Source organism: Crocuta crocuta, unplaced genomic scaffold, assembly GCF_008692635.1.
Source record: "Crocuta crocuta isolate KB4526 unplaced genomic scaffold, BGI_CrCroc_1.0 scaffold133, whole genome shotgun sequence".
Classification (NCBI taxonomy): Eukaryota; Metazoa; Chordata; class Mammalia; order Carnivora; family Hyaenidae; genus Crocuta; species Crocuta crocuta.
This window is the reverse complement of record NW_027529438.1, coordinates 4,183,237-4,206,086: the sequence shown is the minus strand read 5'-3', so window position 1 is coordinate 4,206,086 and position 22,850 is coordinate 4,183,237. Positions and strand designations below refer to the sequence as shown.

The following is a 22,850-nucleotide window of genomic DNA, read 5'->3' as shown; positions in this document are numbered from 1 at the left end:
CAGGGGCCCACACCTTCACCCCACCCGCCAAGCCAGGTCTCCCCCCCTCATCCCCAGCCCCAGGTAACACCTGCAGCCGCCTGGCCCCCTCCCTTACCTGGCCCCCATTCTCAGTTCGGAAGACGTACTTGACGTTGGGGTCAGGGAAGGTGGCAGCTGACTGGATGCTGGCAATAGCCACGCTGGTGGGGTCCTCCCCAGTTGCCACTGCACCTGAATTAAAAGAGCAAAGGAAAAGTGTCTGAGTTACTGACCTTCTCCCCCTGTTCCACTTGCATGTCATTCAGAAGGATGAGCGTGCCCGGGAGACGCGCCCATGGGGGGCGGGGAGAGGCCACGATGGGCTCTTGGTCTCAGGTCTGTTTCTACCACCCACCTTCCTGAATCTGCACCGTCCCCTCTTCTGCTTCAGCTGTTTTCTGCTGCCTGTTTGTGAAGGGAAAAGAGAAAGAATAAGAGAAGAAGCGAATAAAAAGCTCACCGACCCAGTAACATATGGCTCCCAAACTCCATGGCATTCCCAACAGATCCTGGGTCAGGTTAGAATAACAACGGCTAGTGTTTACTGAGTGTTTATTGTGTGTGCACACCACTGAACTACGCACTGAACGAGCGGTGTCTTAGTTAATGCTAACAACAGCACGATGAGGTGAGCAGCAGTACTTGCGTTTTGTAGATGGGGAAGCAGATCACACAGCTCGTAAGTGATGGAGCTGAAATCAGAATCTAGGTCCACCCGACTCCAGAGCCAGTGCTCTTAGCCATTCTGCGTTCTACCGGGCCTCCCACCTCCCGCCCCAGACCCTACCTCTTCTTCACTCACCCCTTCATCTCTCTGTAAGGGGGCGCATCCGAGGATCTGGTCCTTCTGTGGAAGTCTCTGTATCTCCCGCCTCACAGGCCAGAGTGCTAAGTCCTGGTAGAAATCAGGGAGTTGGTGGTGAGGCCAAGAAACTGAACAGCCCGTTTCAAGAAGCTGGGCTCCATGAAGACTCGGCCAGGAACAACATCCAGTCATCCACAGAGCACAGTCAGTTTCCTCCATTCTGATGCTGAGAAGGGGGCTACAGTGCTTGAACGATTAACTCTACAAATAGTGCCCCTGGGCCCTCCATTATCCCTCCAAATCCCGGGGGGAGAGGAGACAGTGACACGGCACGGGAACACGGAGAAAAGACAGATCTCAGGGTGGGTCATTACTAGAGCTATTATGATCATCCATGACTTCGGGGTTAGGAAGGCCACGTTCAGACCACCACTGTCAAAAACCCGGGGCCACTGGACATCGGTTCTTCCTCCTGCTTCTCAGCCACATCCTGTACCAAGAAATTTCTGTTCTCAAGTCTAGGAAGGGGAAACCTGAAACCCACTGCTATTGGAAGACCTCCCTGAACCACAAAGAACAGACGTGGCCCCTGGGCCTCATTCTGCTTGGCCCCTTGGGCTCTTGCTTTGGGGTGTCCAGATTTATGTCATTTGTTAAAGACCCTAAAGTCCAAGTGTATCATCTACAAGCCCCTTCTATTTTCTTCACCAAGCCTTCCCGTTGAACAACGCTGTTGCTAAAACGTTGCCATGGCAACTGCAAACCAACTGAATCTCAGCAAAAGGGAAAAAAAACTCCAGGCTCCAGGTTCGGGAAGGAGAGACAATGGAAAAGGAACTCATTTGCAAGGTGCCCCCCCCCCCTTAGGGTCCTAACATCCGACCCGGAGAGGAGGAAAAACAAAGAGCTGTGAAGACCCACGTCTCCAGAAAGATACGGCTACCCGTACAAAACAACAAAATTATCCCGCCACGAAAGGGTAAGATTTTTGTCAAGTCTCTACCCATANACAGTCAGTTTCCTCCATTCTGATGCTGAGAAGGGGGCTACAGTGCTTGAACGATTAACTCTACAAATAGTGCCCCTGGGCCCTCCATTATCCCTCCAAATCCCGGGGGGAGAGGAGACAGTGACACGGCACGGGAACACGGAGAAAAGACAGATCTCAGGGTGGGTCATTACTAGAGCTATTATGATCATCCATGACTTCGGGGTTAGGAAGGCCACGTTCAGACCACCACTGTCAAAAACCCGGGGCCACTGGACATCGGTTCTTCCTCCTGCTTCTCAGCCACATCCTGTACCAAGAAATTTCTGTTCTCAAGTCTAGGAAGGGGAAACCTGAAACCCACTGCTATTGGAAGACCTCCCTGAACCACAAAGAACAGACGTGGCCCCTGGGCCTCATTCTGCTTGGCCCCTTGGGCTCTTGCTTTGGGGTGTCCAGATTTATGTCATTTGTTAAAGACCCTAAAGTCCAAGTGTATCATCTACAAGCCCCTTCTATTTTCTTCACCAAGCCTTCCCGTTGAACAACGCTGTTGCTAAAATGTTGCCATGGCAACTCCAAACCAACTGAATCTCAGCAAAAGGGAAAAAAACTCCAGGCTCCAGGTTCGGGAAGGAGAGACAATGGAAAAGGAACTCATTTGCAAGGTGCCCCCCCCCCCTTAGGGTCCTAACATCCGACCCGGAGAGGAGGAAAAACAAATAGCTGTGAAGACCCACGTCTCCAGAAAGATACGGCTACCCGTACAAAACAACAAAATTATCCCGCCACGAAAGGGTAAGATTTTTGTCAAGTCTCTACCCATAAGGTCCTCCAAATCTTTCCTGTCCAAGGAAAATCTTCAGCGGATGAGCCTTGAAAAGCCCGCATCGAAGGGAAGTACTGACCAAAAGGAAAAAAAAAAGAATCAAAAACCAACCAAACAAACAAAAAAACAAAGGGGAGAAAAAAAAAAGAACCGAAAGTGAAAGTGTCCGGAGGAAGTAGCGCAGCGAGGAGATCCCCGTCCTCAAGGGGAAGTAGGACCCGTGTTTCGGGGCCACCTACCTGTCCATCCTCAGACCTGCGGAGGAAGCGCCCCTCCGAGGCTGGCGGCGCTGAAGGCAGGAGCCGGCAGCGCACGGGAGGCGTCTCTATCGCCCGCAGCTGTCAGCCAGGGGCGGCCTCTGAGGACACCCGGCAACGGGGTCAGGCCGCTTACTCAACTCTTACTTGGACATCCGGAAGCATTTCCTGAGCATTAGGGGATGCGACTCGGAAACGCGGACAGGACGTTGGGGCGTGCGCGCTCGGGCCCGCAGGGCCCGGCAAGAGCCCCTGCTAAGTCTGGACACAAAGGGGAAAACGACCCAGTCCCGAAAGAAGTGAGGCGCCCGNGCGGAGTGCGCTCGGCCCACAAAGGGGGGCGGGAGAGAAAGGACCGGGCTCGGCCCCCTCCCGCAAAACAAAGACTTCCTCCCCGGGCGGTCCGCCACCTGAAAACGGGAACGAAATCCAAGCTGCCCTGCCCACGGGCGCACCCAGCCTCTAGACTCGCGACCCGCGTCCGGTTCCGAACTCACCGGCCAAGGCCGCCTCAGCCGCCGATCTCCCCCGACCGTGTTCTCCCTCTCCGGACTCGGAGAGCTCCATGGACAGCTGCTCATGCGCACTCCCGGCCTGCCGCCATATTGCTGAGGGGCGGAAGTGTCTCTCTCGGCCCGCCCAGCCTCCGAGCCGCCCCACTTCCGGTCGTCCCGCTTGATGAAAGAAGTGGGTGGGTGAGGCTGTCGCCGGGGCAGAGAAGAAGGAACTTCCTGAGAGAATGACACTGAAGTGTCTGTGGCTTTCGGCAAGAACGGGCGAAAGATGACTGACGTGTGCTCCCATTTTTCTGTTGGACAAGGCGTTTTTAGTGGCAGAAGGGAAGGAGGTTGGCTTAGATCAAGGGAGGGACGTCGGGCGGAGGCGCCATCTTTAACAAGGGCTACTGGGGAGGCCATCTTGGATCAGGACACTTTTTTGGTGTCCCCTGGAGATGAAGATAGATTTGGGTATAGTCCTTTGTAGTAGCGTCAGCGGTTGGTCACCCAAACACTCCCAGAGCTTCCAGTTTTTGAAAGGTTCTCAGTTTCTGTGAGAGGCATCTTGATTCCCTTCTTCTCAGTTAAGACCTACCCATAATGGATTTGGAGCAGCATGGTGTGATCAGAAGGCAGACAAACACGGGTCTCAAACCTGCCTCTGCTGAGAACATTGGCAAGCCTTCTGAGTTAATTAGCTCTCTCATCTGTGAAACGGAGATACCAGTACCAAACTTACAGAATCTTTATGTGGACTAAAATCAAGGGTATAGATTTTATGCTCATAGAATACCTAGCCTTTACTGGTAGATAACGAGCATTATGTAAATAAAAGTTTCTCTTCCTCATTTCCTGACCACCATGAACCCAGCTCTAGTTTCTAGCCACAGGTCTCCATGACAACTGAGGAAGAGCACCCTAACAACAACAGCAAGAAGACATCTTACCAAATATGAAAATGTGATACCCATCACCTAAGACTCGAGTAAGAAAAACGAGGCTCCACACTGTGTACGTTTAAAAGTATAACCTTTATTCTGAGATTGCTTCTTCCTAGAATGGAGCCTGTGGCCCCAGCCTGTCTGGAGAAGCAGTCCCAGGGCCTGAGTTATGCTATTCTCCTTCCTTGAAATAGGAGGAATTTATTCCAAAGGAAAAAGGAGAAGCCAGGGAGATCTGTAGATGTCTCTTCCTAAAAGTGACTGGAGGCAGGGGGTGGGGTTGCTGGCAAGGGAGCCAGTCCCTCCAACACACTTTGAGGACTTCAGAGATCTTCCTTGACATGTTCCTCCTAATCTGGAGCTAAAGTGTCAGGAGGTAGCCAAGGGCCCAAGAGCAGAATAAGGATGGGCAACTCAGAAGTGTTTATGTGTGATGGTCTCTGACCTGGCCCTGCCCTCCCCTCCTCCACCCTGGGCTTCCATGAAGGGAAGTACACAGCCTCGGAGGAGAGCGGGAACTTAGCTGGAGTTCCCTCTTCATTCTTCACTTTGAGAAACCTCCAAGTTTTCTGCCTACTCTTTGTTCCCTTTGACCAATGACCCCACTCCCTGGTAACAGGATCTTGGTGACTTTCTTGGGAATATCCTAAGGATAAGTGCTTTGTGTCTGAGACAAGCTCAAGTAAACCAACGGAGACGATGCTTCCCACAGTCAAAAAGAGAAGCCGAGGGGTCAAAGCCTATGGTGTTGGACACTCCAGCTGCTCAGGCTGCAGAAGAAACAGCTAGTCTGGGAACCCGGAGATTCAAGACAACTTCCTGTCCCCTTTCCCCAGCACTGGGGGACTACTCACAGTCCCTCACCTCTCCCAGGGTTAGCCTGTGTTTCAAATGCATATGATCGGCGCTGGGGGGACAGAAGAGGGTCAGGGGGCTGGGGTTCCCTGGGGGGCAGACTAAGCCGACTCCGGTGTCCAGACCCGTCTGTGTCTTCAGATGGGAGCTCTAGGCAGCTAAGTGGCCGAGAATAGGCAGGGGTCACACTACAAGGGGAGGTTCTGTAGTCCCCACCCCCAGTACAGGTCTGGGTCCGCCGAACTCCCTGAGCCTCAGTCCTCTGCCGGTCCCGGGCCAGGGCCACAGCAGCATCAAAAGAAAGACTGCCCCCATTCCTCCATGAGGAACGGGAGGCTCGGGACCCCCAAGCCCTTTCCCCAGGAGCCCCATCAAGCCGGCCAGGCCTCGGGCATGGGTTTGCAGGCGCCACGTGGATCTTGCTACACATTGCACTAGGCATCTTGGCAAATTGTGGTTTGGGGGGCACCACAGGCACAGAGCGGACCTGTTGGACCTGAACCAGGCTGGAAGCCAGGCGCATGCCCACACCACTAGCTGAGCCAAGAGGACAGGGGCACAGACTGCAGCCCTCGGAACTGAGCTGCCCCTCGGGCTCCATCTCCTCTGGCCGGGGTGGCTGTGGGACTGCCTGTTCTGCCTCCGATGACTGGGAGTTGCCCCCTTTGGCACTGTCAACCTCCAGGGGCTCTACGTGTGGCCCTTCGGGAAGGGAGTCCTTTTCTAAATGGTCACCTCCATCGCTCTGCTCTCTCTCGTGCTCTCTGTCCCCACTCTCCCTTTCCTTGCTGACCCCCTCTGCTCCTCCTCCAGCTGCTGCTTCTGGGCTCCCGCTCTCTTCACCGTCTCCTTGGTCTTCTCTTGCCTCTTGGTTCTCATGCTCCTTCTGTCCTTTGACCTCATCCTCTCTGCCTCCTTCAGCCTCTAGTTCATGTACGACTTCCCAGCTCTCCTCAGCCACGTGGGTTTCCTGGGCCCTGCACTCTGGGTCCCTTGTGGCTTGTACCTGGGCTTCCTCTCCTTCCTCAGCCTCTTCCTCTCTCTCAGCCTTTCTTTCTTTCTCATTGTCTTTGCCCTGCTCTTCTCCTGTTCCCTCTGCACCCTTAGCTTCCTCCACACACTCATCGTCCTGCTGACCTTTGGACTCCTCTGCCTTGGCCTCTGGCTCTTCCCCACCCCCTTCCTCCAAATTGGCCATCATCTCCTGGCTTCCCCCAGCCTCCCCTCCTTCCTCACCTGCTTCTCCATCCTCCACCTCGCTCTCTGGACTCCCCTCAGCCTCCTCCCTGATGTCCCACCTGCCTTCAGGCTCAGCCTCCTTGCCCGCTCCACCTTCCCAGCATGCCTGCTCTCCCTCAGCCTGCCCTGGAGCCCCCTGTCCCCCACATCCTGCCGCCTCTTCCTCCAGGCTCCCTGGACCCTCCCAGTTTGGGTGTTTGGGGCCCAGAAGGGGACTTAGGTCATCGTAGGCACTCAGGAAGACTTCTTCCCCACTTTCCTCTTCTTCAGGCCTGGGGCCCGCAGAGTCCAGGGAACAGCAGCTGGGAGCCAGGACAAACTGTGCCTCGTCCAGAGACAGGTCATCCAAGGGCGGCTCCACAGAGAACTCCTCCACCTGCGGGCATAGCACTGGGGCTCAGGACCAGGAGGCCCTGTCCACCCTCTGGCTTCCCCACCACCCCAAACGCAGTACAGCCCCTCCTTACCTGAGGCCCAACTCCCAGGAGCTCCTCCAGGTAGCCCATCCCAGGGTCGTCCTCCCCGGGGGAGAAGGCTGCTCCTGCCGTTCCTGCCTTGGCCACCTCCCCATCCTCCACCCCCACCCACTCGGGCTCTGAGCTGCTTGAGTCCTCTAGGAAGGAGAAGGAATCCTGCACCTCCTGGGACAGGCAGTCCTCCAGGGCAGGGGCCATGTCCGCCAGGCCACAGTCAGCCAGGGGCCCTGCGGCTGAACTTGCCTCCAACTTTTCATCTGTTGAGAGAAAGGTAGTCCCAGGAACACAAAAGTCAGGACCACCCTCCACCCTCTACAATATGGATCTTCCTAGAGCTGCTACCGTATGGGCCCACAGTCCTNGGGCTGTAGGGCCGGGCACTCAAGGCCTCGGGTGAGCCTCGCCAAGGAGACGTTGGAGATGATGTTTGGGGGCACGCTGAGGATGGAGGTGATGTGCAGTGGGAGGTTGACATTGTAGGGGTCTGAGATGTGGACCCCAGCACAGCGCTCTGCCCGGCTGCTGCCCCCGGCGCGGATCCCTGACCGGCCGGCTCGGGGCGTGCCTGGCTCAGAGTTGGTGCCGCCCAGGGCCTCCGGCTCCCGCTCCTGTTCACCCTCCGCTGCCTCCACAGGGTCATTCTCCAAGCTGTCCTGCAGCATCGCACTCGGCTGGGGGTGGCTGGGTCCCACCAGCCCCGTGGGCTCTGCGGAGGAGAGAGCGAAGAGCAAGGGCCTCAGCTACCAAAGGACGCGGACGCCTCAGGAAGGCTCCGGTGAGTGTGCGCTGCTTTCTCAAGCCTGCGGGTCAGGACAGCCTGCAAGGCGCCTCTCTTGGCCACCGCTGCGAACCTTCCACAGCAGCCCCGCAGTTCCACTCACTTAGGAACCCCCTTCCCTCCGGCTGTCACTGCCCCCTCCCACAAACCCACACCCCACTGTCTCCCTCTATGTATGCTCCTAGGAACACGCCTGTTGATTAGATGGTAAGCTCACTATTGTAAACCTCGTATCGGGTACTGTGGGTGGTGTGTAATAAGCACTCATTACATATTTTTTGAAATTAGTGAGCGCCATTGGCCACGCGTACAGACAAATACACAAAAATGCACACCCAGTGGTCTCATCCGTGATACTGCCATTCCTCTGCAGAGACACGCACAGACAGGCTTGCACACAGGTGTTCACCAGCCTATGCATGCCCACACACACGCACACACACACACGCAAGTGCACACCTACACTCACCATCGCTGACCCCAGCTGCAGCACTCAGTGAGTCCATGCTCTTGGCTGGCCGCAAAGTCCCCTTATCGGATTTGTCCTCTGCAAGACATGGATGTTTGTAGGGTCAGGGTCTGGCTCTCCTTCAGCAGACCCCCTCCCCCTACATCCCTCCAGACTTACCTCTGTCCTCAGCACCCCGTGGAAGTTTACGCTTGGTCTCATGGCCAGAGCGACCCAGATTGAAGATAGATTTCCACTTCCTGACCTTCAAAGACCCCTTCCTCCTGGAAGGAATGGAGAAATCACTGGGGTTGGAGCCTGGCGGTCAGTGTGGGGGAGGAGGGCCAGGAAGGAGGCCTTACTTGTGCTCCGCGATTTCAATGATAGTGTGGTAGGGCCGTATCTGTGGGGGTCCATCGCCAGCCTGCAGGACGCTAGGCAGATGGTAGGGCAGGGACCTGGGCATGAGGTCCTCAGGGCTGCCTGATGCCCTCGCCCCTGGAAGTGATCGCCATCCGCTCTCTGTGTCACCACCTAGGACAAGGAGAGGAATTGGCCAGCCAAGAACAGGGATGAGAGGGCGCCTGGATGGCTCAGTTGGTTGAGCATCCAACTTTGGCTCAGGTCATGATCTCATGGTTTGTGAGTGGGAGCCCCGCATCGGGCTGGCTGCTGTCAGCGCAGAGCCTGCTTCAGATCCTCTGTCTCCCTCTCTCTCTGCACCTCCCCCACTTGCTTCCTCTCTCTCAAAAAAAAAAAAAAAAAGAGGGGCACCTGAGTGGCTCAGTCGGTTAAGCATCTAACTTCAGCTCAGGTCATGATCTCATGGATCTCACGGTTCATGAGTTCGAGCCCTGCATCGGCTGTCAGGTGTCAGCACAGAGCCCACTTTAGATCCTCTGTCTCCCTCTCCCTGCTCCTCCTCCACTTGCACGCTCTCTCTTTCTCTCTCTCTCAAAAATGAATAAACTCTTATAAAAATAAATAATGGGGCGCCTGGCTGGCTCAGTTGGTTAAGCATCCGACTTCAGCTCAGGTCATGATTGCACGGTTCATGAGTTCGAGCCCTGTGTCAGGCTTTGTGGTGACAGCTCGGACCCTGGAGCCTGCTTGGGATTCTGTGTGTGTCTCTCTGCCCCTCCCCAGCTCACACTCTGTCTCGCTCTCTCAAAAATAAATATTTAAAAAATTTAATAATAATAAGTAATAAAATAAACATTTTTAAAAAAAGAGATGAGAGAGGGCTTCAGCTTCTGTGGTACCCTCCCACCACCAACTAACTGTCAGGCTGAGGATATCCCCGGAGCCCTTGGGAGACAGACCCTCTGTGTCTAGCTCCTCAAGAGGGAGTCTTAAGGGACAATGGTCAGGAGATCCCAGTACAGTGGCCCCAGTGGGCTGGGCTGGGAATGATCAGTCACTGGCCCCCAGAGCCAGGAAGGTGATTAGAAGGTCAGGCTATGCAGGAGAGGTTTGGTCAAGGACGGCGTGTCTCCAAGGTCTTCTCCATGGGACCCTCAGCAACACCTCTGTGTCTCAGCTCTCATCTGCAAAACGGGGAGACTGAACGAGCTGTCCTCCAAGGCCCTCTGTAACTCTGACATGACTCCCCAGAGTGTGGTGGTGTGGTGGTGTGGTGGGTGGGAGGGACGCTCACTGGAGAGAGTCGCGCCCCCGAAGAGCTGGTCCACGTGTGTGAGGATAAACTCAACCACGATGGACTGCACGCGGACCTCCATGAAGGCTGCTGTCCCGTTGAAGCCCGAGGCCTCTATGTCCTTAGACCTGTGGAGATGCAGAGTTATTCCCCTCCAGCCTCACCACACTTCCCCATCTGAATTCTCCCTAAAAATACCCTACACCCCTCCCCTGCATGCCCTTAACCTCATCTCCACCTCTTAACCCACATGCATGATTCAAGTCTCAAATGCCTGCCTTCAGGAAGCCCTCGGGGAATTAACCCCCGTCAGAATTAATCTCTATCCTTTGCACACGAGGGTGCCTCGTTATAATGAACACCAGGACTTCTCAGAGTCTGCCTTGCACCGTGGGGAGTGATATACAGGCCAGATCTTCAATGGACTGAGAGACGTTTGCTCAACCATTGTGAGAACCTTGTGAAAACACTCAACCTTGTGAAAACACTCAACAAAGACTCTTCCGGTTCTAGTCCCTGAGCTCAGTGATAACAGCATAAGAAGGCACAAAAGCCTGGTGTCCAGTGGGTAAACCCCATCCCACTGGTAATTCTGAAACTCCCTGTTTCTCCTTGGGTTGTGCGAGACACCACACCCCTCCCCAGGGCACCCACACATCTACGCCCACTCCTGGGGCAGCCTCTGGGGGCTAGGCTCTGCCAGGACCCCGCCCCCCCATGCTGCCCACACATGTGCCCACCTCAGCAAGTTGGGGGCCCACACGATGGCCAGGTTGCGGGCGTGCATGTTGGTCTGAGCGCTGAATGAGGCCATGTGTACCAAGTGCCGCATGAGGAACTCCAGGGTCCTGCAGAAGGGAGGCATCGTGGGCCAGGGACCCTACAGGGGACGCCCACCCAGGGCAAGGGTGGGGTTGAGGTCTGGGAGCCAGAGGAGAAGAGACCAATGGAGGCCCCAGGGTTGCATGGGGGGAGTCAGCACTCTGGGAAGGGAGGGGCCCCACACACCTGTAGTTTGGGAGAGGAAGTTCTCCAAGCACCTCTAGGATCTTGATCAAACGCTCCGGCTCCAACTGCACGGCTACAGCCTCCTGCCGGGGAGGAACGTTCGGGAACCAAGTCAGCGCGCCAGCACTGCCCTTGCTTACTCCTCAGAGCACTGAGCCCAACTCTCAGAAGCCACCTGTGCTGCCCCCCACCCCAGATCTTCCGACACAAACTGAGGAGCAGACAGAGCTCAGAATTCGGGGCCCACAGGACCCGCAGCTGGGGCTCGGCAATGCCACCTCATAGCTTTGTGACCCTGAGCAGCTCACTGCCACTCTGCCTTGGCCTCCTCCCCGGTGACGCCCCGGTACCAGGGACACCTTCAGTGTTGGTGCTGTTGGAGCTCCTGGGGCTGTGGAGTTATTCCGAGGTGCCCACGGTCTAGCCGGCGTGGGCTAAATTGTGTGGGCAGCTGTGCCCGATTCTTAAAATGCTTTTCTGCTCAACCAAATGCAACTTATTTCTTTTAAATGTTACAGATTTCAAGATAGCATTTTTGTCATGTATTTTCATATTCAAAAGATGCTCAACATCCCATCTGCTGTGGAGGCACACTCCTGGAAACGTTTTGACTTCCGGGAAGGGTTCTCATTCTCTTAAATGGAGGGAAGCTTTGGCCTAGGTGATTTCCCAGGGCCCTCGGCTCTCCGCCTGGGCTCTACTTCCCCCAGCCCTGTCCCTGCACTCTGTGTGTGAGCCGCAGGCCTGAAGCGAAGGAGGGAGGGCGAAGAGAAGAGGGGGGGAGATTGGCGGGACGAGGAGGGGGGTCTTTTCATTTCCACGTAGTCTCTGTCATTCAGGGCAGAGTGAACGTCCAGCAGTGGATGTCAACACCAGGGCAGTGACCCCTCAGCCTTGTCTTCCATGCCCCTCCCGACCTCTCCACTCACAGCAAACTTGTCATAGAGCCGGTAAGTGAGCAGCGGGTCTGGCAGTTCTCTGAAGTAGGCCTTGCACAGCGAGGAGACGCAATGGATGTCCTGGAGGTAAACGTCTCTCCGCAGGTCTGGCTTCCGCTCTGCCTCAAACTCCTGCCTGGGGAGGTGCGGAGTGTGAGGAGTGGGGGCGCTGGGGGCAGTGGCAGAGGTGGGGGCTCTGCAGGGGGGCCCAGGCAGGATCAAGGGTCAACAGGCTGGGGACTTGGAAAGAGGGTGTCGGGGCGTGGCACACATGAGGCAGCAGGCACAGGTGTACCTGTCACGCTGTAGAGTGGGTGTGAGGCTGGTGGCTCGAGAGGGGAATGGACGTGTGCCTGCATAGGGATCCGTGTTGGGGACGGAGCCGCGGATGTGAGTGGCAAGGCAGGGGGGATGAGCTTGCACGCATCTCTGGGTGTGTGTACGGGTGGAGGAGCGCAACTCTTAGGAGGAAACGTAAACGTAAGTCTTCGTGACCCTGGGCCAGCCAACAGGTTCTCAGATAAGACACCAAAAACACAAGCAATCAAAGAAAAAATAGATACATTGAACATCATGTGACAAACTTTTCATGTCAGAGGACACTGTCAAGAAAGTGAGGACAGCCCACAGAATGGAAGAAAATGTTTGCAAAGCGTAGATTTGGTGAAGCGTTTAATATCTGGACTACAGAATTCTTACAACTCAAAGGAAACAAATAATCCAATTTAAAAATGAGTGGGGGGTGCGGATGGTGCCTGGGGGGCTCATTCAGTTGAGCAGCCAACTCTTGATTTCAGCTCAGGTCATGATCTCATGGCTTTCAAGCCCTGCGTCCGGCTTTGCGCACTGACCGCAGAGCCTGCTTTGGATTCTCTCTCTTTCCCTCTTTCTCTGCCCCTCCCCCACTCATACTCTCTCCGTCTCTCTCAATAAATAAATAGATAAAAAAAATGAGCGAGGGAGGGGCGTCTGGGTGGCTCAGTTGGTTAAGCATCAGACTTCAGCTCAGGTCATGATCTCATGGCTCATGAGTTCGATCCCTGCTGGAGCCTGCTTCAGATTCTGTGTCTCTGTTTCTCTCTGCCCCTCCCCTGCTCACACTCTGTCTCTCTCTCAAACATAAATAAACATTTAAAAAAAAGCAAAGGATTTGAATAGCAATTTATCCAAAGAAGATATACAAATGTGGGATGCCTGAGTGGCTCAGTCGGTTGAGCATCCAACTTCGGCTCCGGTCCTGATCTCAAGGTTCATGGGTTCCAGCCCCTCATCGGGCTCTGTGCTGACAGCTCAGAGTCTGGAGCCTGCTTCAGATTCTGTGTCTCCTTCTTTCTCTGCCCCTCCCCTGCTCACACACACTCTCTCTCTCTCTCTCAAACATAAACATCAAAAAGCTTCAAAAAAAAAAAAAGAAGATATACAAATGAGTAATAAGCACATGAGAAGCCGTTCAATGTCATTAGCTGTTAGGGAAATGCAAATACAGGTGAAATGTCACTTCACAACAACTGGGGTGGCTGGCGGGATGCGGGGGACATTGGAAGCTTTATGCCCCACTGGTGAGGTGTGGAATTACACACTGCCATGTCTGGCAGCTCCTTGAAAAGTTCAACATATGAGCCAGCAAGCCCACTCGCAGGGATATACTCCAGAGAACTGAAACCATACGTCTACATGAATACTTGTCCGTGAATGTTCACAGCGGCATTATTCATGGCAGCCAAGAGGTGGAAACGATGCACCGTCCATCAGTTGATGTACAGATGAACGAAACGTGGTAAAGCCTTACACTGAAATATTCAGCCGTAAAAAGAGATGAAGTAGTGGCATATGTGACAACATGCATGAGCCCTGAAAACATGCTAAGTAGAGAAGCCAGACACATAAGGTCACAATTATACGATTCTGTTTCTATGAAACGTCCAGAACAGGCAAGCCCATAGCGTCGGGTAGTCACCCAGTGGTTGCCAAAGACTAAGGGAAAGGAGAAATGTGGAGCGACTGCTTTAGGGGTTGATGAATGTTTTGTAATTAGTGGTGATGGTGGCATGTGTGACCTTCTGAATACTAAAGATTGCTGAGTTGTACATATTTAAATAGTGGGTTTTACAGTATATGAATTATACCCAATTTTTAAAAACCTGGGTGGATGTATATGGGAGTGGAGACGTATGTATATGTGTAGCACGCATGCACGCTCGCCCGGGGGGAATGGGGTGCATGGTCTCAGCCTTTCCTGAAGAGACTCCAGAGCCCCTCCCTTAGACAGCAGGGAGCATCCATGTTTCCTCTCCCTTCCCCTCGCCCCTCTGGTTCCCACAGAGCCCTCCCCTCCACACCTGACTCACCGGAGCCTCTGGATGTTGGAGGAGACCCCTGAGAGGCGGTAGATCCCATCTACCACTCCATATTCCTCCACGAACTCTGCACAGCTCCTCAGGACCTGCGGCACTGGGGACATAGACGGCACAGAGAAGGAAATCAGAAGGTCTGCGAGAACAGAGACCGCAGGGGATCTGAGATATGGAAGCATCAGTCAGGGATGGGGGTTTAGGGAGACTGAAGGCAGAGCTCACAGAATAAAAACTTGTCCGAAGGAGTCTCAGAGGACATCGACCCCATTCTGCCAACCTCTCTGCCCATTGGGTCCAGAGCCTGTGCAAAAAACCCCCAAGTGACTGGAAAATGTCCAGTCTGCCCACTCCTGTTAGAAAGTTCTGCCTTTGTTGAACTGAAATCTGTCTCTCTGTAATCACTAGCTGCTACCCCAGAATTTTCAAAGGGGCAGCAGTCTGCTTGGAAGGGGACCCAGAGTAAAAGGGCAGGACTTGAAAGTACATTTACTTAGGGGCGCCGGGGTGGCTCTGTCAATTAAGTGTCTGACTCTGGATGCCAGCTCAGGTCATGATCTCACAGTTCGTAAGTTCGAGCTCCAAGTCGGGCTCTGTGCTGGCAGTGCAGAGCCTGCTTGGGATTCTCTCTCTCCCCTTCTCTTTGCCCCTCCCCTGCTCTCTCTCTCTCTCTCTCAAAATAAATAACGAAACTTAAAAAAAAAAAAAAAGAAAGTACATTTATTTAACACTCTATAAAAGATGAAGGAGCATTAGTTGTCCAAACTCACACGGAGCTGGACTGACAGGGACTACTGTAAAGCCCCCTCTCTGGTAAACCAGTGCATGTGTATTAGGTCTGTCATAGGAAGGCACACTAAATTGTGGCGAACTTCACACAGGTCAGTTCAAGAGAGAAGCAGTTATGTGCCATGCACTGTGCATTAGGTACTCTAGTTCTCATTCTGCAGAGGGTCAGAGAAATAACGAGAGCCCAGTATTACCAGCGAGAGCCAGAATTCACATCCAGGCATGCAAAAAGTTGCATTCTCTTTCCCAGTCTGGGCCCCCTCCCCTGTTACTAGACTGTAAGCTCCTTAACAACAAGCTCTAACTGCGACCAGTTTTGTGTGCGTGCGCCCTCTCTGAGGCCCGAACAGAATGTTACTGACTTTGATATCCCTCCTGTTTTCTGACATGATGTCTCAGACGCAGGAAACCCTCCAATACCCTGTGTGAAAACCCTACATAAGGCCATATATGTCTCTTGCTAAAGCTTTCCCTGCCTTATATCTTTTGCTCCATAAACACCTTGCTCCACCCCAATCTTCATTGCTTGCCTTACAGATCTAGAGTAAAATATAAACTCCTCAGCCTGGTATATAAGACCCATCAAATACCAGGCCCTATGATCCAGCTCTTTGCTACTCCATGAACAAGCCTTGGTGCAATAACTCATGTTTTTCCCTTGCCTGGAAATACCCTTCCCTCTGTCTTTGATGGGTGAATCCTGATGCATTCTCCAAAACACACCTCAAACATCACCTCCACCTCTGAGCCCCTTGCTCGTGTCTATATTGTAGCACATTACCGCACTTCGTTATCACTAGTTTCCTTGCATCTCCACCTCTGAATCCAGTGACATTTCCCCCAGCATCTCGCACAGAGATGTAAAATGTTGGGTTTTGGAATCATGCATCCCAAGTTCTTGGTGGGATGAAGTAATTAAGAGATATACAAAATGAAGGAAATAATCAATAAACCCATCAACCACTATTGTAAACCCTCCTCATGTGGCCTGATGTACACACCCTTTGCCCTCCTGTCCACCCCCTGCACCCAGAGCCAGGACTTGGGTGTGGAATTTAAGGAGCCACCCATTCCTAGGGCTGTGCAAGTGCCAACTGTGCACACACACGACCTTCAGAAAAGCATGTGACTCTTGATCTCAAGGTCATGAGTTTGAGCCCCACATTGAGATTACTAAAAAAATTAATTAAAAAAAAACTTTTTTAAAAAGGAAGGAAGGGAGGGAGGGAGGGAAGAAGGGAGGAAGGGAGGGAGGAAGGAAGGACGGAAGGAAGAAAGAGAAAGAAAGAAAAGAAAAGAAAGAAAGAAAGAAAGAAAGAAAGAAAGAAAGAAAGAAAGAAAGAAAGAAAGAAAAAGAAAGAGGGAGGGAGTGAAGGAGGGAGGGAAAGAGAGACAGAAAAGAAAGAGAGAGCGAGAAAGAGGGAGGGAGGGAGGAAGAGAGGAAGGGAGAAAGAGAGAGAAAAGAAGGAAGGAAGGAAGGAAGGGAAGGAGGAAGGAAGGAAGGCAGGCAGGCAAGGGCTTCCTTAAATGTGGCACCCTGGTCCCCTCTCTCGCCTCACCTGAGTCCTGACCCCCTGCAGTTCACCGTCCATCCTTCCAGGACCTGTGCGCAGTTGCCAGGGTCCCCTGACCTCAGATTCCCAGCACTGAAGAAACTGGGTGGACCCCCCTCAGGTGCCTAGTGCCACACCAACTCTCTCGGCCACCATATTCCTCTGTTGTCTCATAAATAGTCCGCTGTCACCTAAAACCTAGGTCCTTTTCACATGAGCTGCATCCAAGCCAGGTCTTCCCCATCCTGTCTTTCTCTGTTGATTTCGAATCTCCAGAAACGGCCCTTAAAGAAGGTATTCGAGAGCCTAAGGAATCAGAGCCATAGAGGAGATGGGTCAAGGAGACGAAGTCAGGGCCGTGGCATCAGAAATGAAAGTAAGGGACAGGGCTGAGGTGCCGGAGACAAGCCATGGAGACATCAAGGAATGGGGGCGGGGTCAGGGAGGCGGGCCCAGAATTTAGAGACTGGAGAATCAGGATCCTGAACAGGAGAACAAAGAGATAAAGGGTAGGCAAAGAAAGAGCTCAGTACAGGTAGGGCTTGGGGAAGGAAGAGAGCGAAGCCATTACCAGCCTCTCTCTGGCCTTTCACTTTCCACCTGTCTGTGCCCAGGGAAAGGGGGAGTGGGTAGGGAGGGGTGCCCGAGATCACGCCACCCTTGAGCTCAGGTGAGGTTCAGGGGAAGGGAGGGGCTGCTTCTCTCCTCCTCTGGGATTCCCGAGGACCAGGCCCCAGCAACCTTCCAGAGAACATGGCGCTCACCTGCGCTGGGAATGCAGACAGAGGCCAGGAGGGGATACAGGAGTGGGGTGTGGGCCGGCGGGGGGGGTTCCATGTTTCAACAGGAGCCTGGCTGGGGGCCCACAGACAAGGGCAGCACCAGAAGGAGGAGACTGAACTGAGGATTTGCAGAGAACTGGAAGGGCCTCAGCCCCATTGAATCACGTGGCCTTTGCTTGGCCAAGAAGTCATCCTTCTCAAGAGGAGCCCCTTGTAAAGGAGTCAGCCCTGTGCTGGCCGAGCAAAGCCTTCAGCTGTTTAAGACTCCTGTGGGCCCTGGGTTTCCCTGAGGGGAGGCCCCTGGGGATGGGGGCCTCTGGGGGAGGAGAAAAGCGGAAGGAGGTGTCTGGGGATGAGGGGGCGGGGCTAATAGCAGGAAATGAGCTGGGAACCACCATCACCCTCCCCGACTGAAGGCACCACAACCCAGAGCAGAGAAGAGGAAATGACAGATTGGGGTGGGGTGGGGTGGGGTGGGGGGGATCGTGCCCTTCTCTGGGAGGAGCTCAGAAGGCCAAAAACAAGCTGGGCCGGGCAGCCGGGATACCTGGGTTCAATTTCAAATCAAGGCAAAGTTTGTGAGCGGCTACTCCATGCCGGGGTGAGCCCAGCCTTGTCCCGGGCCCTGCTGGCTTCCAGGCCCCTCTAGGGAACTCAGGGAGGCGGTGGACAAGTCCCACAGACAGCGCCACGCCCACCTCGTTTGCACCCTGCACCCCTGCCCTCCCACCAGCCTCGGGGAATCTCTCGGACCCTTCCCACAGCCTGCGCTTCAGCCGCTTCTGCCCTCGCCCTCCACTCTCAACCTGCTTCTCCTTTGCACAGGGAGAGTCACAGAGACTGGGGGACAGAGATGCCACCCACGCTCTCACCTGCAGCAAGGCTGCCGAGGGCCCAGAACCCCGCGACCATGGTGGCCCCAAGGGTGCTCTCCTCCAACCAGGAAACCCCCGTGCGCCCCAGGGCCACCCTCAGACTCTCCGCGCCCTTCTGTCTCCTTTCATTCTGACCCAAGGACCATCCACGGGCCCTTTGGCCATTTGTCCCCTGACCCTGTCCCACAGCCTCCCATCCCCAGCAGGGATGCCTTCCCCTCTCTTTTGCCTACTTCTCTCCATCTCCCGTCTCTCCATGCTCTCCCTCAGCCTCCCCACCCGCCGGTAGTTACACAAGGGGCTCCCCTGCCTTCTCCTCTGCTGAGCCACATTTCCTGCCACGCCTGCTCGGAGCCTCCTGGGCGCTGACCCCTCGCCACTGCCCCCTCGCCACGAGCACCTGGGAGCTGCCTCCGCCCCTGAGACTGGACCAGGCGCAGAGGCCCCAGGCCCCCCCACCCAGCAGCGGCCCTGAGCCACCTCCTTACCCTCCTGGCCGGAACGCTGCAGCTGCTCCTGTAAGTCACACCCAAACACCCTCTCCTTCGAGCTGCCCTTCTTCTTCCCTTTCTGCCGAGACTTCATGGCTGGAGCCCCCAGGCCCTGGCCCAGCCACCTCTCTGCCCCCCAAGACCTTTGCCCTACCGGTCCCCCATGGGATCCCAAGCCGGCCTCTGGGCTTGGCCCGGCCCCTGGAGGCCGGGCTCCGAACCGGGGGAGTGGAAGGTGGCCTGGGCAACGGGCCACAGCTCACGCCTCTGGGGGCCCCGGCCACCCGGAAGTGGCCGTGGAAGAGGAAGCTGCCAGGACCCTGGCAAGAAGCTGTGTCTCGTGGCCCAGGCTGGCACTCGCCCCTCTGGCCCTGCTCAGCCCTGGGGGAGCAGGAAGCCGTTCAGCTCCTCAAACCCGCTTCCTGTTAGAGCATCTTTGCAACCACAGGGCCTGGGGTGGGGGAGGCAGCTCACATTCACATCCTCAACCGGTCGCTGGGACTCCCCTCATTGGTCAGGAGGAGGTGAGGTCAGAGCCCTGGGGTGGGGTGGCGGTGCCCGGGGCGTGAGCAGGTGCCTGACACCCGCGGAGACCAGAATTGGGGGGCTCCGAGGCGGAGGCTGGGGGCCGGCCTGAGAGCCAGGTGGCACGGGCCGTGCGAAGCCCCCGGGAGGATGCCAGGCTTGGCCCCCAGCCGGCTTGTGACGAGTCACATGACCCCGCTGAGCCTCAGCTTCCACACCTGTGACGGTGAAGGGGGTGAACTAGGTGATCTTGAATCCTTCCAGCTCTTTCCCTGGAACTCACTTGAGGGTCAGCTTTTCTGTCTGGAAGGAGTGTGGGCCGCAGCCTGTCTCCCAGGCCCGTTTCGGTGACCCAGGATGGCAACAGCGCGCACAAGGGCGCCGGGCGTCCCAGGAGGATCAGGGGACCCCGGGAGAGGGCAGAGGGTCTGGTGGGGGCATGTCTTCCCCTTTAGCCCCCAGCCACAGCCACGCTCTCTCCCGCCCTACTCGGGGCCGCGGGGAGGATGGTGCTGAGGGAGAACCGAGTGGCTCGAGGGGCAAGACAGGGACGAGTCAGAACAGCTTTTATCTGTTTATTTAAAAACAGAATATCATTTTATATACAAATATGCACATATTTACACCAAATGTACATACTAGGACCCCAGATCTTTGGGTTCCACATCCAAAGTCCTGGGCTGGCTGGGGAGCCGGGGCGGGGCCAGGGCGGGGCCGGGAGGCGGGGGGGAATCCAGATTTCGGGCCAAGCAGGGTTTGGGCACAAAAATCCGGGTATTCCAGCTGAGTGTGTTTGGGTGGGCCAGGCAACCGCGGACCGTATCTCACCCCAACCCCAAAACTGCCAGAAGAGCCCCAAGTTAGTGACCCTGAGGCCCCTGGGGAAAAGAAGACCTTCTTGCCTCCCCACCTGAACCCCCCCTCCCCTGATCTGTAATCACTACCCTCTCTCCCCTACACCGCGTCCGAACCAGGATTCCCTGTCACCCAGTCCCCGCAACCCCCAAGGGACCACAGACAACTGTGGATACAACTAAGGAAAGGCTCCCGCTGCTCAGACTCCATGCGTCCAGGCTCCCTCCCGAGAGGCTACCTAAATTAAAGTGTCTTAGCAGAAGCACCTTTCAAAACCGCGGGCATTAGCCCCCTGCTGGGGTCTGAGCATCTAGGGTCTAGTGGGGCTGACTTTCTGGGTGGGCTGGCCTCACTCGGAGCAGTCCAAGCAATTACAAACATCCAGATAAATGGAAAGTGTTCTTTCAAAGATTTGTGTCTCTTATTAAAGTATTCCTTAAAGAAACTCCCCCAGCAGGCTTATTTATAGAAAATATGCACAATATGCACGTGTAGCAGGCCCAGAGGCCACCGGAGGCCACCAGAGGCCACCAGAGGGCCAGGGGCGTCTTCCAGAACAGTTCTAGCCTGGCAGACCCCTGAGCCGGCTGCTTCACACTTGCCCCGACAGCTTTCAAGTGGGGGGAGCCCGGTCCCCCAACTGAGGAGGCCAGAATCCAGCTCCGGCCCGCACACCTGGGTCTGGCCCACTGTCTCCACCTCTCGCCTCCAACCTCTGCATCATTAATACTGCTCTGGGGTCCGAGGAGATAACCTGCGCTTACAGGTAGAGGTCACGCAGCCACACGACACACAAGCCAGACACACCAGGTTCACCTGGACTGTGACACCACCACACGGGCACATCACCCCTGCACACGTGAAAGGTCAGTGAACACTCACACATGCACACGGTGACCTGCGTGCACGCGTGCGCGCGCGCGCACACACACACACACACACACACACACACACTGGGAAGGACTCAACCTTCGCGGAGCCTCCCTTTGTCCAACAGAAGGGTTGGAGAAAAAGGTCGAGCAGTCAGTGGGATGGGGAGTGTCTTCCTGAAGAAATAGGGTGTTTAGGGAGCCCCCCCCCACCACGTGATGAGCGGAAATCCCCCAGGTCAGCAGAAGGTGCCAGGCTTAGGGGACGGAGGCAGGCCTGGGTCAGACCAGGTGCCCCCGCCCATTGATGTAGATGCCGTTGCCCGTGGGTTTGGCCCGCAGGGTCCCGTTCTCTTGAACAAAATGGTTCATGGCCTGTTTGATGCCTTCGTCCCGATCTTCCTCCTCCTCCGCCCGCCCGGAGCCGGGGGACAGCAGTTCAGTCTGTGTTTCAATCTCCCTCACCGTGGTCAGCGTTGAGTAGCTGCGGCCCTCTGGCTCTTCGCTCTGCACACCAAGGGCAGAAGACACATCAGGGACAAAAGCAGGGCAGCCAGACTGGGGGAGGGGGAGCCGGAGGGTCGGAGGTCAGGTGCAAGCAAGGGCTCAGACATGGGGGCCAGGAATGAGTGTCAGGCATGGGGAAGGAGAACCCAGGCACCGCAGAGGTGCCGGCTGGGCTGCGACCTGAGCCGGCCCGAGACCGAGGGGGGCGAGGGGGTGGCTGGCTCGCCACATCCCAGAGCAGGAGAGGGGCCTGAGGTGAGTGGTGGGGACGCCGGTGGGGCCGGGGGGCCTCACCATCACAGAGCAGCTACTGTTGTCCTTGAGACTATCGGGGTGGCCCTCGGCTCTCAGCCCTACACTCTCCTCCGGCTGTGGGGCCCGGACATGGGGGAGGAGTCAGAACAGGGCTCAGGGTCCTCCTTCATCACCTTTCCCCCACCACGACCTGTCCGCCTGTCCTCTCTCCCTGACACATGCGTCCTCACCCCCCCACACACACACCCAGCCCGGCCCTGGAACCAGTCCTGATGGAGGCTTCCCCGGGCAGCCCCCGGGCCGGTGCCGAAGGGGCCAGGCGGACCCAGAGTGCACCCCAAAGCGGCTCCACCCCCAGCCCAAGCTGCAAGTCAGTGGCCAGCCCCGGCAGAGGGCTGTCTGACCTTCCGGTCTACAAAGAGGCCCCCCAAGCCTCCCTCTCTGCCCCCCTTCCCCCATCCCTCCCTTCTCTTCCCCTCCCCCCTCTCCCCTCCCCCAGTCCCAGATGCACCCGACCTTGGCACACACCTGGCTCCTGGGGTCCGAGTGATGGGAGTGCAGCCTCCGGATGGAGTTCTCCCTGGTCAGGGTCAGCTCCTCCTCACTGGGAAAGAAACGCCCTTGTTAGGAGCTGAGGGTCCCCGTGGCCTCCCAAGGTGGGCCCAGCTGGGCTGAGCCTCTGAGACGGGGCTGGAGGGTGTGGGTGGGTGTGGTGCGGTCCCTGCCAGTGTGAGTGAGTGGCTGCAGGTGGCAGTATGTGGCTGCAGAGCGAGTGTGAGCCCTGTTAGGGTGTATGTGCTTGGTGGTACCCGGGCACGTGGATCTGAGCCTCGCTCAGGCATGGCTCTGCCCGTCCAGCCGAGGCCCGGGCCCTCCTCACCTCCAGAAGGACTCTGCCCACCTCCGGTCCCTAAGCTCTCCAGGCATCAGGCCACCGGGTGTCCCCCTCCCTCCTGGGGGCTGGCCCGCACCTGCTGCTCCCAGCCTAGCTCCACCCACCCAGAGGCGGCCGGTACTCACTATTTCTGGGTCATCTGCTGGGCCTTGCGTCGATGGTACCGGGACATGAGCACCACCACCAGCACCAGCAGGCAGAACAAGAGCGCGGCGATCACACCCACCACCACCACGGAGGCCGACACCAGGTCCACCTGCTTCCCGGGGGCGTCCTGAGGGTCTGCTGGACACAGACCTCCGTCTGAGATGGAGGCCCCGCCCCCACAAACCCTGCCCCAGCGCCCTCACAAGGCGCATCCCAAAC

The 22,850-nt window shown here is 56.1% G+C and overlaps 3 protein-coding genes across 7 annotated transcripts in view; all 3 read right to left on the bottom strand.

Annotated features, from left to right (window-relative positions):
• USF1 (upstream transcription factor 1) overlaps positions 1-3,537 on the bottom strand; it is a 6,355-nt gene extending 2,818 nt beyond the window's left edge. Inside the window, exons 1-4 of one of the 5 annotated variants that reach the window (XM_077760093.1) lie at positions 3,398-3,537; positions 824-916; positions 377-426; positions 98-213 (exon numbers count right to left, since the gene is read on the bottom strand). In XM_077760093.1, coding sequence (XP_077616219.1) covers positions 98-213; positions 377-426; positions 824-831 — 174 coding nt within the window. In that variant the 5' untranslated portion in view covers positions 832-916; positions 3,398-3,537. Of the gene's footprint in view, positions 1-97; positions 216-376; positions 427-823; positions 917-1,200; positions 1,776-2,636; positions 2,724-2,882; positions 3,206-3,397 lie in introns of those variants that run through there. The other 4 variants (XM_077760094.1, XM_077760096.1, XM_077760095.1 and 1 more) reach the window with 4 other exon arrangements.
• An 872-nt stretch (positions 3,538-4,409) lies between these two features.
• On the bottom strand, positions 4,410-19,008 carry ARHGAP30 (Rho GTPase activating protein 30). The gene is made up of 12 exons (XM_077760092.1): positions 18,576-19,008; positions 14,086-14,188; positions 11,729-11,873; positions 10,800-10,882; positions 10,532-10,639; positions 9,792-9,919; positions 8,497-8,668; positions 8,315-8,418; positions 8,156-8,233; positions 7,251-7,614; positions 6,900-7,218; positions 4,410-6,808 (listed from the first exon to the last, which is right to left on the bottom strand). The coding sequence occupies exons 1-12, from the start codon at positions 18,670-18,672 to the stop codon at positions 5,189-5,191; spliced, it is 3,321 nt and encodes a 1,106-aa protein (XP_077616218.1). The 5' UTR covers positions 18,673-19,008; the 3' UTR covers positions 4,410-5,188.
• Positions 19,009-20,073: 1,065 nt separating this feature from the next.
• NECTIN4 (nectin cell adhesion molecule 4) overlaps positions 20,074-22,850 on the bottom strand; it is a 25,893-nt gene continuing 23,116 nt past the window's right edge. The window contains exons 9-12 of the mRNA XM_077760019.1: positions 22,610-22,766; positions 22,106-22,193; positions 21,629-21,703; positions 20,074-21,334 (exon numbers count right to left, since the gene is read on the bottom strand). Coding sequence (XP_077616145.1) covers positions 21,110-21,334; positions 21,629-21,703; positions 22,106-22,193; positions 22,610-22,766 — 545 coding nt within the window. The 3' untranslated portion in view covers positions 20,074-21,109. The remainder of the gene's footprint in view (positions 21,335-21,628; positions 21,704-22,105; positions 22,194-22,609; positions 22,767-22,850) is intronic.